Source organism: Crocodylus porosus, unplaced genomic scaffold (genome assembly GCF_001723895.1).
Source record: "Crocodylus porosus isolate Cpor-Errol unplaced genomic scaffold, CroPor_comp1, whole genome shotgun sequence".
NCBI lineage: Eukaryota > Metazoa > Chordata > Crocodylia > Crocodylidae > Crocodylus > Crocodylus porosus.
In genome coordinates this window covers 6,725,858-6,742,101 of record NW_017728886.1, presented here as the reverse complement: position 1 = coordinate 6,742,101, position 16,244 = coordinate 6,725,858, and the positions used below count along the sequence as shown (strand labels likewise).

The 16,244-nt window shown below is 41.2% G+C and overlaps 1 protein-coding gene and 1 pseudogene across 1 annotated transcript in view; one reads left to right on the top strand and one right to left on the bottom strand.

Annotated features, from left to right (window-relative positions):
- SETD2 (SET domain containing 2) overlaps nt 1-16,244 on the top strand; it is a 126,982-nt gene that overhangs the window by 11,568 nt on the left and 99,170 nt on the right. Inside the window, exon 2 of the mRNA XM_019529809.1 lies at nt 16,097-16,112. Within this exon, the coding sequence (XP_019385354.1) occupies nt 16,097-16,112 (16 nt within the window). The remainder of the gene's footprint in view (nt 1-16,096; nt 16,113-16,244) is intronic.
- On the bottom strand, nt 873-13,700 carry LOC109305445 (annotated as a pseudogene).

The window sequence follows — 16,244 nt, the reverse complement described above, 5'->3', positions numbered from 1 at the left end:
TTTGTCATGCATCTGCTGATGCACGATAAAGTGCCATTGGCTTTTCTGATGGTTTCGTCACACTGCCGACTCATGTTCATCTTGGAGTCCACTAGTTAACAAAGTGGCTGACACTTGTTAACAAAACTAAAAGCAAGGGGAATCCATCATATTAGTACGAGCCTTCACGGAAGTGGCCTGAAGATGCTCTGTGCATATTCATATAGAAAGAGATTCTGAGTTTGCGTAATGATGATTCTTTGTGATGTTTCATTTTCAGCACAGTCTTTAGGACCGTGTTACTTCCTCCTGTTAAGTGTCAGTTTTGTGGCCATAAGCATTTTCCTTTGTAAGTTTATTAGCTCTCCTAGGATGGTGTCTGATAGAATATTTATGTTGTCATTATTATGCGCATACCCATTCTGCGTTTTGGTAGGCGTACTTTGTATGCTTAAAATGAATCGGAGGAAAAAGTTGAGCTCATATTATACAAGTACTTAAGACTACCCCCTCAACAGTAGTTTGGTGGAATGAAAGAATTTTCAAACAGGTTTCCGGGTAAAAAGGGTGAAACTTTTTTACATACTTCCCCCCCTCTCCCCCCCCGCATACTTTCCCTCTGCTTATTTTTGTAAAATCTAGGTAATTCCCTGTGACTTAATTTTTAAAAATATTTTGTAGTATTTATACTAAATAAAATAAAAAATGATTGAGTGAAAGGGGGTGCAGACTTAAAATGCAGTGCTGGGAGCTGGGTTAGGACTAATGGGGTTAGCCAGGGAATTGGGGATTTATAGGAGTTAAGCGCACAGCCTCCGAATTAAAGCTTCCTAGACCTTAAATGCTGGAGGCTTCAAGTGAGAGAGGAGCGGTTGTGGGTGGGGTGTGGAAAACCCCTGGTTAGACCCAATTCATTCTTCCTAGTAGCATTTGCTTGCTACCATGGTGTGCGACATGGGTTTTGGGAGTGAGAGTTTAGCCATCAAAGCCGTACAGGGTGCAACCCCAGCACTTCAGTGCATAGACATGTCTGTGGTGGTGACGGTCTTGCAGTTGGCATGTGCTCTGTGTAGGTGACAGCGTTACGGCTTATGTCCTCCAAGAACTTCAGCGCCTTGTGGGTCTCCTTGCCGATGAGGCCAGAGATGCACTTCACGCTGCCATGGCGAGCCAGGCAGTGCACGGCCAGCTTGGCAATATCTTGGATGTTGTCATGGAGCAGTTTGTGATGGCACTCCATGCTGCCTTGCCCCAGCCCATTGCCCCTTTTGCCACGGCCCGACACGGTAAAAGATGCGCTGTGGTCTGAGCCAGTGAATGGCAATACTTTCGTTCTTACCAGTTGGGCAGGCAGAGAAGCTGAACCCAGATCTTCTGAGGTCCAGTGCAAGATTTGGCTCTAGAAAGTAGGTTTTAATTTCAGGCTTCCAGGGACCTGCTAAAATATTTGAAAGGTCAGAGAGAAGAATTAGGGAAGTTAGGAGTTTGCTAGGCACTTTGCAAATACCAAGTTACTCTGGTGCAGATAACATCACTCAACTTCTGGAGTTCGTACACGGCGTTCATTTGATGGAGCGCCCCTTGTCTCTGTACCCGTTACAAATGATTTTATAACTTTTCTTGCAAGTTTTTACCCTACAGCGAGAGACACAAGAGCAGTTGCTTTTGTGGGTATGTTTACATGGCATCAGTCAAATTATACTATATCTTTCTTATATTTCAACTGCAGGTGGATTGATGATGCTTGATAGAAAGCTGTGGATTGTTTGTTGTATTGCTCTAAGTGTATGCTGCGCATTCCCGGTAGGGACCTTTTGCTTTTTCATGCCTGCAGGCAAAGACAGGCCAGTGGACAAGCCGTGCTGCCTGGCGTATCTACTAGATGATGAATTGGTACCCGACTAGTTTTGATTGAATTTAATATCCTCCTCTTGCTTTTCCATGCTGTCTGAGCTGGACCATGGCATCTCTTTCGTTCTCCACCTTTCTTCGTTGTCCATGCGCAGCCGTTGATTTCCTTGCCGTGTTCCCAGTCGGTAATCCTTTACACGGCTGCCATGACAACGACATCACTTATGATGATTCCTGTCAAGATTTAAAACTTAAGTACTCATTTTCTTTCTTATTTAGGCATCTCCTTGTGCTGAACAAAACGGGAGGAGAGGGTGAAGTGGAGATAGCTGTGCATGTCTTGCAGGTCAGGGTGATCCTAGGCAAGGGGAAGTTCAAGGGCCCTGTGATTTGTACTATTCACAAAATAAATGAATAAAAAAAATCAGGTGCTGCTGCATGCTGGCGTTATCATAGTGATTGAGTCTCTGCTTCCCAAAGCAAAATTCTCTAGCTGCTCTAAAATCCTAATATTTTAACCTTATAATGTATAAATAGCAGCTGATAAAGTAATAGTGCCTGGAGTTTTTCAGGTGTTCTTGCCAGCCTTTGCTTTTTCTGACCCACTTTCCCTTTGTCTCCTTTTTAGCATAGCAGTAAAAAATCAAATGTTTTTCAAAGCGGGACCTTTTTCTCCACCTATCCATCTTTTTCCTTTTCTCAGACTTTAGTTACTCCTACCAAATCAGCTCAGACCTTTGCTAGGACGGTCATTCTTCCTCCCACTTACTTACCCTGGCAGGCATCCTCTGGAACCAGAGGCACCGTTTATTTGGTTGCTAGCACAGAATTGCCTCCATTAGGACAGCTTTGAGGTTGCCAGTTGGCCAAGAACAAGCATTTTCACTAGTTCCAGTACTGAGTATTCCCTCCAGCTGTGAAGGATGGAGTTTAAATGATCATCATAAAAATTTATAGAGCTATAAGGTTTCCATATTATTCTCTAATCCCTTTTGAGTCTGTTCTTAGTGGCTCTTGTCCACTTGAGATACTGTGCATGTCAGACTTGGCAGATGTATTACTCAAGTCTCCTAGGGCTGGATCCTTTTCCACCCATTCAGCATCCAAGGATGTCCTATTCCAACCTGCTCAAGCCCTTTAAAATCAAAAAAGCATCGCTTTTTGTGAACTGCTTTCTTTATTGCCTGCAGACGACACCTCAAAAAGCAGCGAGGGGGAGGACTTGCCCACCTCTTTGTGTTTAATGGGTTTTCAGAGACTTGAGCGTGGTGGGATAGGATCACATTGAGATGCCTCCATGCCACTTGCATGCCAAGGGAATGGAATAAGATCAGTCCCTTCATCTTTTTGTTGCTGCTCTGGGAGTGTCAGTGCTCAGCGTCCATCTTATTTTGTTTACAGTGCGGGGGGGGCGTTATATACATTAAAGGAAAAATATTAACTTGGGATTAGAAGTTGATATCTGTGCCAGTGGCTCATCACTTGTAAGAAATTCTGTACTACATAGCAGCAAGCATGCATGGCAACACTTGGCACTGCTGTAGGAGAATCCTGCCAAGGAGAAATGAAAGGGGGGAAAAATGTCCTTGCGTGTGCTTTTTTGCTTACCTCAGATTTGCGGTTTACCTTACACAGATGGTCTCTTTTTCTGGTGTGTCATAAATCAAAGGAAAGCTGCCTCAAAAATACAAAAACGGTCTAGAAAAACGGCAAGAGCTGACGAGGCAAGTGCAGTAGGTTTGGTATTAGGAGGTTGTGAATTGAGGCTAGAGTGGATACTTGAAACCACATTCACCTAATATTTTTATATTGCTCCAACTTCAGGGTTGCGTGTCTCTCCAGAAGGATGCCAGAGACTATTATTGCGATCTCTCTTTTTTGCATGTGTGGGTTCAGAGGAGAAGTAATTGGATTTTCTACCTTTCTCCCTTTGTCACAGTGACCTAATCCAGGTGTGATTGTGTGGTTTTTTGGAAGCGAGGACATACTTGTGTATCAGAAATAGTGTTAGCTACAAACTGACTCGCAGTAATTTAGCATGACATTTATTTTTGCTCGCTGCAAAAACTGTGCTAATTCCTACTAGTTTTTGATCTCCGGGTATGTTGTGGATAAACCAGCCACAAAAGGTTACAACCCTTTGGATTTGCTTTTCTTTTGGGAATAGTTGCATCGATTGGCAGTTGAGTTACAGAAATGATAAATGACTTGGGAATTTATTTGTCTGTGTATAACTTCTGAGTATGAATAATGCTATCTCATTATGTCCAGCAGCTCATGAGCTGCTTCGGCACCATGTAAAAGCATTGCTTGTGCTGATGTAGAGTCTATGATTTTTTACTTCTGCAGTCAGGCTATAATGCTTCATGTTGGGCATGTCTACACATGCATTTGTGTGCTTAAATTTAATGCACATTAAGTGGGTTTAGTCAGGTGTCTGCACATACAGGCATTGAAACGCATTAATGCTGCATGTGGACTGACTTGGAACCAAAGTTAGTCCCAAGTTAGTCCACACACCGAGTTCATGCGCTTTAACATGTCTGCACATGCATTAATGTGCTTTAACTATTTGTGCCTAAATTTGATACCTGTATTTCCAGGTGTTAAATTTAGGTGCAGTTAGCCCCAAATCTCCATTTTTAAAGCGCATTAAGGGCGTGCATGTGGAGATGCACACCTAATGTACCTTAAATAGTCTTGTGTAGACATGCCCGCTGAAAATAAAAGGTACAGAAACTGTGTGGTAAGGGTTTAATAGTAATATAGCCTTGTGCTTATTCAGTCGATTCAAATTCAGCTTAATGTGGGGGTCTAATAAAAGTGGCATCAGGAGTTGGCAATTCAGTGGGGTAGGTGAAACGATTTGAGTAGCTCTTGTTTCATATGTGCTGCTAGTCCTATTTCAGATCTTACTGAGTCTAATGGTACCCATCAACACTGATGTTGGTAGTTGTATGGGGCAGGCCTGGGCTGGAGAGGAGGTGGAGTGTGAACTGCAGCTTTTACTCCCCCATATCAAGAGTGGTCCTGCCAGGTCAGGACAGCACTGTGCATTGTTGCCAGTCAGCTTCGCACCCAAGGTCTGTGTTGGACGCCTGCTTTTACACTGGCTCATTGCATATGTGAGAGGTGCCAGCAGCAGCTCTCATCACAGATGCAGTAATTCTGCAAAACAGTACTTAATACCAGCACTGCTTTTTTGCTGGGAATTACTTTATTATACCAGTACAAAATACAGCTGTGTCCACGGTAGGAGAGCCTTGTCAGTATGGCATTGTATGGCAGTTTCCCAGGACAGTGCTTTTAGAGTAGACATGACCCAGCCTTATAAGTAGTAGCCTTATTTAATTTACACTTACTTTTATTTAAGAATCAAACTTTTCTTGAAGTCACTTATATTTATCCACCCATTAAGAAAAGTTTGATTCTTAAATAAAGGCATGTGTAAATTAAATAAGGCTATTTGCCAGTTTATATAAGCCTGTGGGGTTTCTGCTTCTTTCAGCACTGCCCCCTCTCTTCCTCCACTCTTATCCCTCTCTCCCCCTCACCTTTTCTTTTCTATTCTCATTTTGCTGTCCTTGTACTCTGCTTTCTGTACATCCTTTTACAGCATCTGATAACAAGAGTCAGCTCACAAAATCTTATGATTGAGTTAGTCTGTAAGGTATAAACCTCACTCTAAGCTATTAGTCATCTAAATTAAGTAAATAGTAGTTGAGCAGTTAATGCTTGCTGCTCAAGTTTTACAGAAAGTCACACGACTGAACTGAGGGAGTTGATGGTTAAGTATCTGAAACAAGACTTGGTTGAAATAGTAACCCAGGTTTTAACATCAGCAGCCACTTCTTCAGGTGGAGAGAGAATATTTTCTTCATTGTAATGTATTGAGTAAGTTCAGTGCAATGTCTGGTTTGTTCTGAGCTACAAAACCTATTGGGAACCAAAGAAGGAGGCAAGTTTGTTCTCTTCCAGTTTGTGAATGAAAATTAGGTGCAAGGGGTTGAGGTCTTCTGGTCCTAAAATCTTGAAAGACGTGGTAATTGGAAACCATCAGTTCAGTTCCCAAACTATAATAACACTTCCTTGTTGTTTTAATAACTTGATATTTTAAATACAAAATGCATCTTTATAAGCAAACTTTTTTTTCTCATGTACCCAGCACATTAGATATGTAATTTAAGAAGGCGGGTTTTGAGCCTTTTTAATTAAATGCCAGTTTCAAGTTCAACATGTAAAAAATAAGCTAGTAAATAGATGCTTCGCTTACTAATTTGTAACGTTATAAAAATGTAAAAACTTAAATTGAAATAAATGCCTGCAAAGCTGTGTGTTTGCATAAATACATGTGTGTAGATGTTACATATCCTAGTTAGGGAAAAGTACCTGATTAAGTGTAAAGGCTAAGTTTATCATCTTGAATAGTTATCAACCAAGGGAAAACAAACTTCTTTAAAGCACAAATGGAAGCTGTGATTTAAAACTGTTATTTCAATTAGCAATAGAGATCAGTCCACTCTGCAATACTAAAATTGGTCTCTAAAATTTTCTTTTAGAAAAAAGTTCAGTATCATCTAATGTTGGCAGTAAATAGCACAAATTACTTGTCTACTGAAAAATGTAAATCCTTTTTATATTGACTTTTTCTTTGCGTTGGCTTCTGCATTCACATCTCACTGAGTAGCCAAGGCAAAGAAAAAAAATTTTCAAGGCATCTTTTCTTGTGGCTGAAGGCTTCTAGTGTGATGTTGCTTTGTTCATTGCGAGGGATGTACTTTCTTTCTCTGGAAGCTATACGGCTATACGGGAGAGGATTTGTGAAACCTGCCGAAGAGAAGAGGCCATATTGAATTGAGTCACTGATGAAGGGAGGGACAGTTTTGTACTGACTTGTATTGTGAAAGTTGTGAAAAGGATAGTAGGGTTGGAGGGTTTTTTGTAACTGTGATTGTTCAGGACACATGAGAGCCCAGGGTTGTTTTGTGATTTTTTTTTAATTGAACCCAACTGTATAGCTGGTCCTGCTTGGAGCAGGGGGTTGGACTAGATGTGACCTTCTGAGGTCCCTTCAACCCTCATTGTCTAGGATCCTAAGAGAGAGGTTTGACAAGCTTTGGGGTACAAAGCACCCTTCTTCAGGTCTTAGAAAGCAGCAAGTACAGACTGAGCTTAGGATGCTGGCTTCTCTTTTGTGTAATGGGTCTAGGTGCTCAACCCCATTACTGCCATGACTTCCCAACCCAGCAGTGTCTGAAAGCCATCCCACATGAAAAGCTAATAGTTTGTTTTATAAGAGTATGACTGAAGACCATAGGCTATGCCTTTAGAGTCAAAGATGAGTCTGAGAGGTTGTTGTAGTCGTATCTTCTGTGAATCTGAAATAGAAGGTGATTTTACCATACACCGGCAAATGAGTTAAGCTTCTATAAAATACTAAGTTTAAAAAAAAAAAGTTTGTGGCTAAGGAAAAGCCACTAAACAAGCATGTTGTAATTTTAAAAAAGGGTTGAAATGGCAGTTAGTATGATGTGCAAGAGACCCTATTCTGTCTTTTCAGGGGAATAACATGCAAATAGTCAGTGCAGTAATACAGCTGATTGGCTAAACCGTGATCTCTTCAGTGACTCAAAACTTTAAAAAGGGCTTGTTTTTTTTAAAGTGGAAACCTGCCTTCATTGCTAAGGTGAGGATAAGAGTAAAATAGGAACAGGTAGGGACAAAATTAGAGATGCCAAAGCACAAATGAGAGACAGGTAGCAAAGATGGATCATAAAACATAATGGAAAGCATTTGACAAATGTATTAGAAGTGAGGAGGGGCAAGGAAAGTGTAGGTCCCTTAGTGGGGAGAAGGGAAGCTAATAATGGACAATGAAGTAGGTTGAAGTATTTGGTATTCCTGTATTTATTTCACAAAAATGCTTTGCTGCCAGGTGATGAGAACAGTTAGTCTCAAGGACAAGGGAAGGGGGGGTAAGTATTTCACCATGCATATAAAAAAAGAACAAGTTAATGATTATTTGGGTAGGCTAAGTGTTTTCAGATCATCATGGTCTGATGAGATTCATCTTGCAGTGCTTGAAAAATGGGCTGAAGCAATTGCAGAGCCGTAGGATATGTTCTGTCTGACAGGTCCCGGGGTTGTGTGACGTTGCAGAAGACGGCAAAAGGGCAAATAGATTGCCCATATTTTAAAAATGTAAAATGAAGGGTGCAAAGAGTTACGGACTGGACATGCTAACTGCAGTGGCCAGAGAGAGACTGGAGCACATCTCCAGTCAATTAATTTGGAAGCACTTAGTAACAGGGTGATAAGGAAACACCAATGTGAATTTGTTACAAGTAAAAGCTCTTTAAGTAGCATAATTTCTTTCTGGGACAGAAATGCAGTTTTCACCTGTGTAGACGGGGGAGCAGTGGATGGGATGCATCTTGATGTAGTATGGCATTTGAGATGGTCTCTTTTGCCATTCTCATTAATAAGATAAGAGAGGATGATCTAGATGAAACCACCACAAAATGGGTATACGCTGGCTTTGCTAATAGTGCATAGAGTAGCGATCAGTGGCTTGGTGTTAAACTGAGAGGAGGTATTAAGGGTGGGGGGATTTTGCAGGACCCCTCTGTGGATCCACCAGCTTTCAGTATCTTTGTTCATTTTTTGGATGGTGAAGTTGAGTGTATGCGTACCAAATTTCTGGATGGCTGAGCTGAGCAGACGCACAAGGCCGGGATTAAGATTAAAATGCTGCAGATAAATTGGGGAAAATGGTCTGCAATAAATGGAATGCTATTCCTTAAGGATAACTGTAAAGAGATGCTGTTAGCAAGGAACCATTACGTGCATAAATACAGAATGGGGAATGACGGGCTAAAATGCAGAAGATTTGCTGAGGGGCGGTTATTGATTTACAAGTTGAAGGCGTCGTCAGTGCAACACCGGGGAGAGGAGAGTTAATAACGTTAAGTTAAGAGAGTTAATAAAAGCGTTACATGCACATCATGGGAAGTAATCCTTTTGCTGTAATTCAGCAATGGTGAGACCTCACCTGCAGTATTGCGTCCCTGCATTTTAAGAGACGTGTTCACCAGTTGGAGATAGCCCTGAGGAGAACAGCAAGAAGGATTCGCGGCCTCCAAAATGTGGCATAAGGAAAAGTTGTAAGAATTTGGATGATCTAGTCTGGAGAAGAGATGAGTGAGGGGGAAGATTTGATAACAGCCTGCAAATACAAAAAGGGTCTTTGTAGAAAGAGGATGCCGATCAGTTGTTCGTTTTGTCCAGTGGAGACGGGACAAGAAGTAGCGGACTTAAATTGCAACAAGGGAGATTTAGGTTAGATAATAGGAAGAACTTTATAACTGTGAGGGTGGCTAAGCACTGGAGTCCCCAGAGATGAGCGTTGTGCAAGCTTTGAAGCATTAGTTAAACGCTTGGCTGGGATGGTTTAGACAGGGATGATCTTGCCTTGAGCGGTGGTTGCGGGGGGAGGCAGCAATTTTTCTTTAATGATTCAGTGACTTAAGGATAGGAAAGGATCGTTCTGCCTGCAAAATTTTCCAATTCAGTTTTTGAACTTTAGTCACTCATGATTTGCAGCGTTAGTTTACATGAATAATAATTTATAAGTTTTTTAATCTAAAAGTTAACATTTAAGGCTGAGAAGTCAAGTCTGTCAAGTTAAGAAATTCAAAATTGTGAAGTATTTTTAAGAAGAAAAATTCCTTTTGTTCTCTCGGTCTCCATGTGACAGATCCAAGTTCTTGAAAGAAGGTGTGCATGGAAGGGCGCCAGAAATTACTCTGTTGGTTTTCACTTTAAGTATAGGAATGTGAGTTGGTCGTTGTCTTTTAATTTTATTTTTGACCTGAAGAGCTTACAAGACCTGACTGCATTTAGTGTGAACTTGCATTTATGTGTGATTTTAGTAAGTGATATTTAGTGGGACACTTTGTAAACTTGTCAATCATTCTTGGAGCTAGATGGGTATTAATAAGAAAAGCAAAAAAAGCTATGGTATGGGCAGAGCTCTGACTCTTGCATGGCATAGGCACTACATTTTGCTTAGCCCCAGTGAAGAGAAATGCTTCTGTCATCTCTTTCAAGAGTAACATCAAGTGCTCTGCCCCTATAAAAATCAAGTTACTTAAGGATAGTTGTCGCATCTTCCTGTGCAGTCAGTCCTATAAAAATATACAGAAGTCATATTAACTTTCTAAGCTTTGAAGATCCCTAAATATTGAGTTCTGGTTTTTGTCAAGTTTATGCTAGTGTCTGTCTCTTTCCAAAAATGCTAAAAAGCCCTTGGAAACACTTCAGCCGCCTGGCCGTCTAAGGCTAGGTTTATGCATTAGGAGGAAAAATGAGAAAAAAATGCACTTCCTATGTGTTAATTTGGAGCTTCAAAAATATACTGAGCAGTCTTTCTTCAAGACTGGATCCTTTCTTCCTCAATGAAGACCATGCAAAACCAGTCACATTTTGTGGTTTCTTTTTTCAGGTGTTTTTTCTAAAGATTTTGGTTGAATCGTATGGGGGAAGTGCTCTTTCTATACTCGCGCCGCTCAAGAAGCTTGTGGGCATCGACGGACAGAAATGCTGAAAACTGCCAGACATTTATCTGCAATATAGACTCTATATCGGGGGTTGGCGACGTTTTTGGGCAGAGCTCCAAAAACACCCACAGCCTCGACTTTGTAAGATGTTGGTGTGCCAGGGATGCCCGGCAGGAGAGCCTCCAGGGGCCTGATCCTTGTTGCGGCAACGCAGCCCCGGCCCTTTCCCCGCTATCCATGCATGTGCCTTCATGTGGCATGTGTGCTGTGGGTTGCCATCCCCTGCTCTATATTATGGCTTGCACTGGTAATGTCTTAAGTAAAAATTCTGGGTAATGTTCTTTAATGTAGGCAAAGCCTGTGTGTATGCTGTATGGGAGGTGCTACCGAGTAGAGGCACAAAACAAATTATTGATAAAAGAAACGTGAGCTGTTGCGTATCTGGGGGAAACATGTCTCGGGATTACAAAGCCCCTGGCTAACATGGCATGGGTCAGAGGTTGCATTCTGGGTAAGTATCTGGATTCCCGGGTACTACAGAAGGCAGCCAGAGGCAGGCGTGGTGCTTGGGTTGGTTATATTCACTTGCACATCTCTCTGCCACTTCATTGGAGAAAAACACATTTCACTCTAGCTCTCAGGCTGTCAAAATAGTTCTTTTAAATGTGCTTTATAAACTGTGTTTTGGGGCTAGCGTTTAAAACATTTTCCATAAGATTGCAATAAGCAAATAAATGGGTACTGATATTATATCCACCCGAGTCCTACTCACCATATACTTCATCATAGCTGTCTTCAGCTGAAAGCTTGACTTCTACTTTGACATTTTAAAAATCCTTTCAGAAGCAAGCTATCTTCTACCAGGTGGGGTGAGACTAAAGTAAAGCCGTGTACAATTTTATAGGAACACGTTCTTGTGTTTATATAATGCAATACAGGAAATTTACTGGAAAGAAGGTTGCCATAACAGTCTTGGGTTAAATTGCGTGCTATCACAAAAAAACATAGGTTTATATTGTAGTTACTGTGATGTCCTTGGACTCTTCTGCCTTTTTGTGCTGTTTTCTCTTTCAAATCTAATCCCATAAATGTTTCAATGAGTTGAAAGCTAGAGTAGTAGGAAGTTAATGAACGAACTTCAGGCTAAAAGCAGGTTTCTTGTTATTTCTGGAAGCTGTTATGTATTGTTGATGTGCAATGTAGGAAGGGTGTTTTGTAACTTGTGGTTGGCAGCATCACCTACTACCTCTTAACTTAAAAATGCTCTGCAAGAAAATAGCTTTCCCAAGGTGCGGCAGACCCAGTTCAGGTCAGTTTAGCTCTATCGCATATGTTGAAAGAGCTGCTTTTTGCTGCAAGCTCAGTTTTTTCATTGCTGGCAGAAGTATCATGACTGTGAAAGCACCTTACTTCTTTTTCTCCCACCAGTATCAATTAACTTCAGATAAGATTTTGAGAATGTATCAGATTTGTAGCAGCCTGGTTTGTACTTTGTAAACCTAAGTGTGTTCCTTATTGCTCTGCTCTGTTAATACGGTAGCAAGACGGGAAGGAGAATTAAAGTATTTTCTTGGCTACAATGCAATGTTTTCCCATAAACCAGCTGCTGAAAATTAGGGTGTGTATTATAAGTGAGGAAATATGGTAAGCTCACTTAGCCGGCAAAAGGGCAAGTAAAGTCTGCAGGCTCAGCTCCATAGCTGCTGCTACTTGGTTACTTACTAGAAGCAAAAATCTTTTATTTCTTCATTCTGCCTTTTGAAAACAAGGTGTGTAGCTTACTTGGGAGGGGGGGTGTTGTATGTAAGAAAATATGGTATTTGCTCAAATCATAGTGAACTGCTGCGAGTTAAACTTCATTGAGTGTAAATACTAGGTCAGAATTATCCTCCTTTCTGGAGTCCTTTTACCATTTTGGCTTTCCTCAACTGGTTGGGTACTGCCCAGAAAACACGCGTGGCTGGATTGTGAGGTGGAGAAGAACTGGGGAGAGGGGGCCGTTCTCCCAGCATGCATTTCAACACCTGAATTGTTGGGCATAAACTAAAGAGTTACAGGCAAACTTACTTGTCAAGTGCTAGTATCTTGTGGTGGTGTCACTAAAGCCAGCTGCATCCATGTTTTATATAGAAGTCTCTGTCAATGCTTTATTTCAAAAAAGAAAAAGAAGAGGGAGAGTAAACAGTTGGCTATAAAACGGGAAACATTTCAGACCTGCACCGTGTCCATTTCCTAAATCTTGGCTTGGGTCTTTGCCTGCTAACCGTTCCTCAGACTGTTCAAGGCTTGCAGCTTTTTTTTTTTTAAGCATGGGATCTTTCTGCGCTGGATTTATTTTGACCATTTAATCCCAGTAAATGCCAGGGACTCTTCTGGTGAATTGGGGACTATCTAGTAGCAACCCATTATGAAACAGCTTTCTTGCTTGCCAGAAGTACAAAAGGTGTTAAGTGCCTAGACTGTTATGGTCATTGCAGGAGAGTAGATGAGCTGTGGGCATTCATAAGTTTGCCTGGGAAATCTGTAGTGAATGGAGATATTCTATTAGAAATGGAAGCAAAGTGGGTATTAATGTTCCTTGCTGCCAAAGTGACTGCCCTTTCTTTAAGGCTCTCTGCATGTGTGCTTTTTCTGGTTTTAGGAGTCCCCATTACCTCTTCTGCAGCTTGTCGTATTGTGACGCGCTAGAGACAACGGGGTGTAGTCACCCGAACATCACATTGCCAAACCCCTGGGCTGCATTGCGGGCCTTCCACCAGCATGTTATGACTCTAGGGACGCGTCTACACATTGCTGTATGGCAACATAGCAACACGACTGCATGGCAGTCGTGTCTACACTTGATCGCCAGCTATGTGGCTGTAGTGGCATGCTCTCTGGATATAGCGTGCTGCTACGGTGACTAGACAGCAAAATCTACCCATGTGCCACACACACAGGGCAGTAACCGCTTGTATGGCACCATGCTTCAGTACTTCCGAAAGGAAGCAGCAAAGCATGGCACTGTAGCAATGTCACCATAAGGCAACATGTAGACGCTCCCTGAGTCAAGGTACTTAACAGCTCTTTGCCTCCGTTTACCCTCCCTGGTGGTGTTGAGACCTATGGTCAAGCTTTCAAAAGTACTGTCGAAGCTTGAGCACTATTTTAAACTAAATTGTTAATTCAGGCCTTTGTAAAGTACTCAAGTCTGACTTGGTCTATAAGATGGAAACGTACCATGCCTTCTGCCCAAGCCATCTTGAACGTGGATGTTGGAATGACGGTCTCGGTATGTTCCATCATAGCAGTGGTGCAGAGCAGCGTAGGCATGTCGATGTGGGGTTTACTCAGCCCACGTAGGCATCGGGAGTGGTGGAGCAATGCCATTGGGGAGCCCAGCTCGCTGACCCTGCCTGCTGAAGTCCCTCTGTTCCTGGGACTAGACACCCAGCTGCCTAGCTCCGATCTCCGTATGTCTACAACGGCACGCCCCGAACCTACTAAGTCACGTTGGTGCTTCTGAAGACTTAACCCCCAATCTTTTTCATTGCTTGGAGATCCTTGAAGGAAGAAAGCCATGGCAGCGATGTGTACATTAGCATATGCATGGCACTTCTCCATCATCTTGGATAATTCCTCTTGACTAATTTCTGCTCCCTTCCCCACAGCAGGGTTGGTTATAAACAAGCGATTGACTTAAAAATCCATCCTCTGCTCTACTCCATTTTTCGCTTGCTTACTCCATTTTTAAATCTGTGATTTATTTATTTTTTTTTTAGGGGGAACTTTTTTTGTTTCCAGAACAAACAGCTTGCATGCGCCCACGCTACTCACTATATTGTGTTATGCCACAACGTGTATTCTGGTTGCATTTTTTTTTTTTCTTTTGACGCTCATCTGTTGACTCCCAGTTATATCTCACTGTGTATTTTTGACCCTCATAAGCACTTGCTTTTAGCACTCAGAATATGTGACTCACAGGAACGATGGTGGTTCTGGCTTGCAGTACTTCACCATCTGTGCTGTTTAAAATTAAACCTCCTTTTAAATACTAACTTGTATCAAAGTGTTTTTCTTAACGGGCTGTAGGATTCATCCAGGTCTTTCTTTAAAGCACACACACATTGTCTGCGTAGCCCACAGCTCATTTCAACTTGTGGGTCACGTTTCCTTAATAAAAACATCCCAAAGCCTATTATTGCCATTGTAAAAGCAATTTATAACTTGCAAACAATACAATTTCAATAGGATGTGTGTCTTCATAGAGACAAGACTGTATTATGGTGATTGCTCTTTCTTTTAGCTTGTTCTTAACTGTTTAGCATTGTGGTTTAAGTGGAGTATCTGGTTGCTACTGTTTCGCTCTCATAACTGTACAGAAAGTGGAAGCTAGTCTTTTTTCTTTAAAATTAGGTGACACGAATGAAATGTTTGCACCCTCTCTCCATTAGCTCTGCACCAGCGGCAAATTATGGGTCAGAACTGATCTAGTTTAAAAAGGCCTGGAATCTTTTATTTCCCCTTTTAGTTTAAAATATTTCTTCATCTTATGCATTTGGCTGGGAAAACTCATTTCTAAGGTGTGTGTATATGTATGTGCATGTATATGTATGGAAAGCTTCCCACACACCTAATATCCTTATATTAAAGTGTTTGAAACCCATTTGAACAATATGGTTGATGGATAGTTTTAACATAAATGAAGCTGAAATGGTCATCTCTGGTGACAGGTATGAAAAACCCAAGTATATTAATATTATAATCAGTACAATACCTTAGCATCCCCCATGTAGTTAAAAATAGAAACAGCAATACCACTCTTATTCTTCCACCGTATAGGAGAAAGTACTTTACTAACTTTTGTGTAGCATGGCGGTGTGTGGAGCCTAAAAAAACTTTTAGAACTAAATTTCCCTCCTTCAGAAATTTGTGAGGTTAATCCACGTTACTGCACTATTTAATCTTCTAGTATTAAAGAAGATCAGAGTTGGAATAGTATTACTTGTGAATTCAAGTGCTGCATATAATTTTTTAAGTTACAATCTGTAATTAGTTACCCTGGAGACTATTAGCAAGCAGTACAAAAATAGTTTTGTAAATGTTGTAGTGTTGGTTGTGCTAGAGAGGATATTTTTGGAAGACAGGTTCTTTGATTGTTTTTTCTTTCTAATCATATCAGAAAGAGGAACCCAAAACTGAAAGTCAAAGATGCACTAAGATTTCTCCAGTTGGTTTTTCATTACTTCATCACTGAAAGCCCTCAATCATAAAATCTTAATCACCTCTCCGTTTCAATGAGTAATTCTTAAACCATCAGAGAAAGGCATCGCTTTAATTGGCTATTTGCTTTAACAAGATCTGCTCTATCAAAAATCCTTGGATATTGAAGGTTTGAGATGCTGCTGATCTTTGAAGGGAACATCTGCAACTGCTTCCCCCTTAAAAGTACTTGGCATATGTGATTAGCGGTTAAGAAAAGTAGCACTTGGAACAAATTGCTATTCTTGTTTTCAAAGGGGTCTTAGCTATTACACTGGGACTATTTAGGAAGTCAGATGTTATTGATTATAAGTAATCAATAACGAATCCACCCCCCCTTCCCCCCGCCATGCTTCTTTATTATTATTTTTTTAAATCTCCCCAAAACTTTGTTTTTTCTGCTTGGTATTTACACTTTCTTTCTATGTTTTTTTCTTTTGCATGCTTTCCTGGCTGGATTGCAATAGAGAAGAAGAAATTGAGGTGAGTAAAACATCAGCTTTTCACGTGACTCTTGAGAGAAGTGTAGCCTATCAGCTGGAAAAAGTGAGAGTGTCTTCCTCTGCCAGAGGAAAGGAAGAGTGCCTGTCCAGCCAATACATAGTACCTGATCTG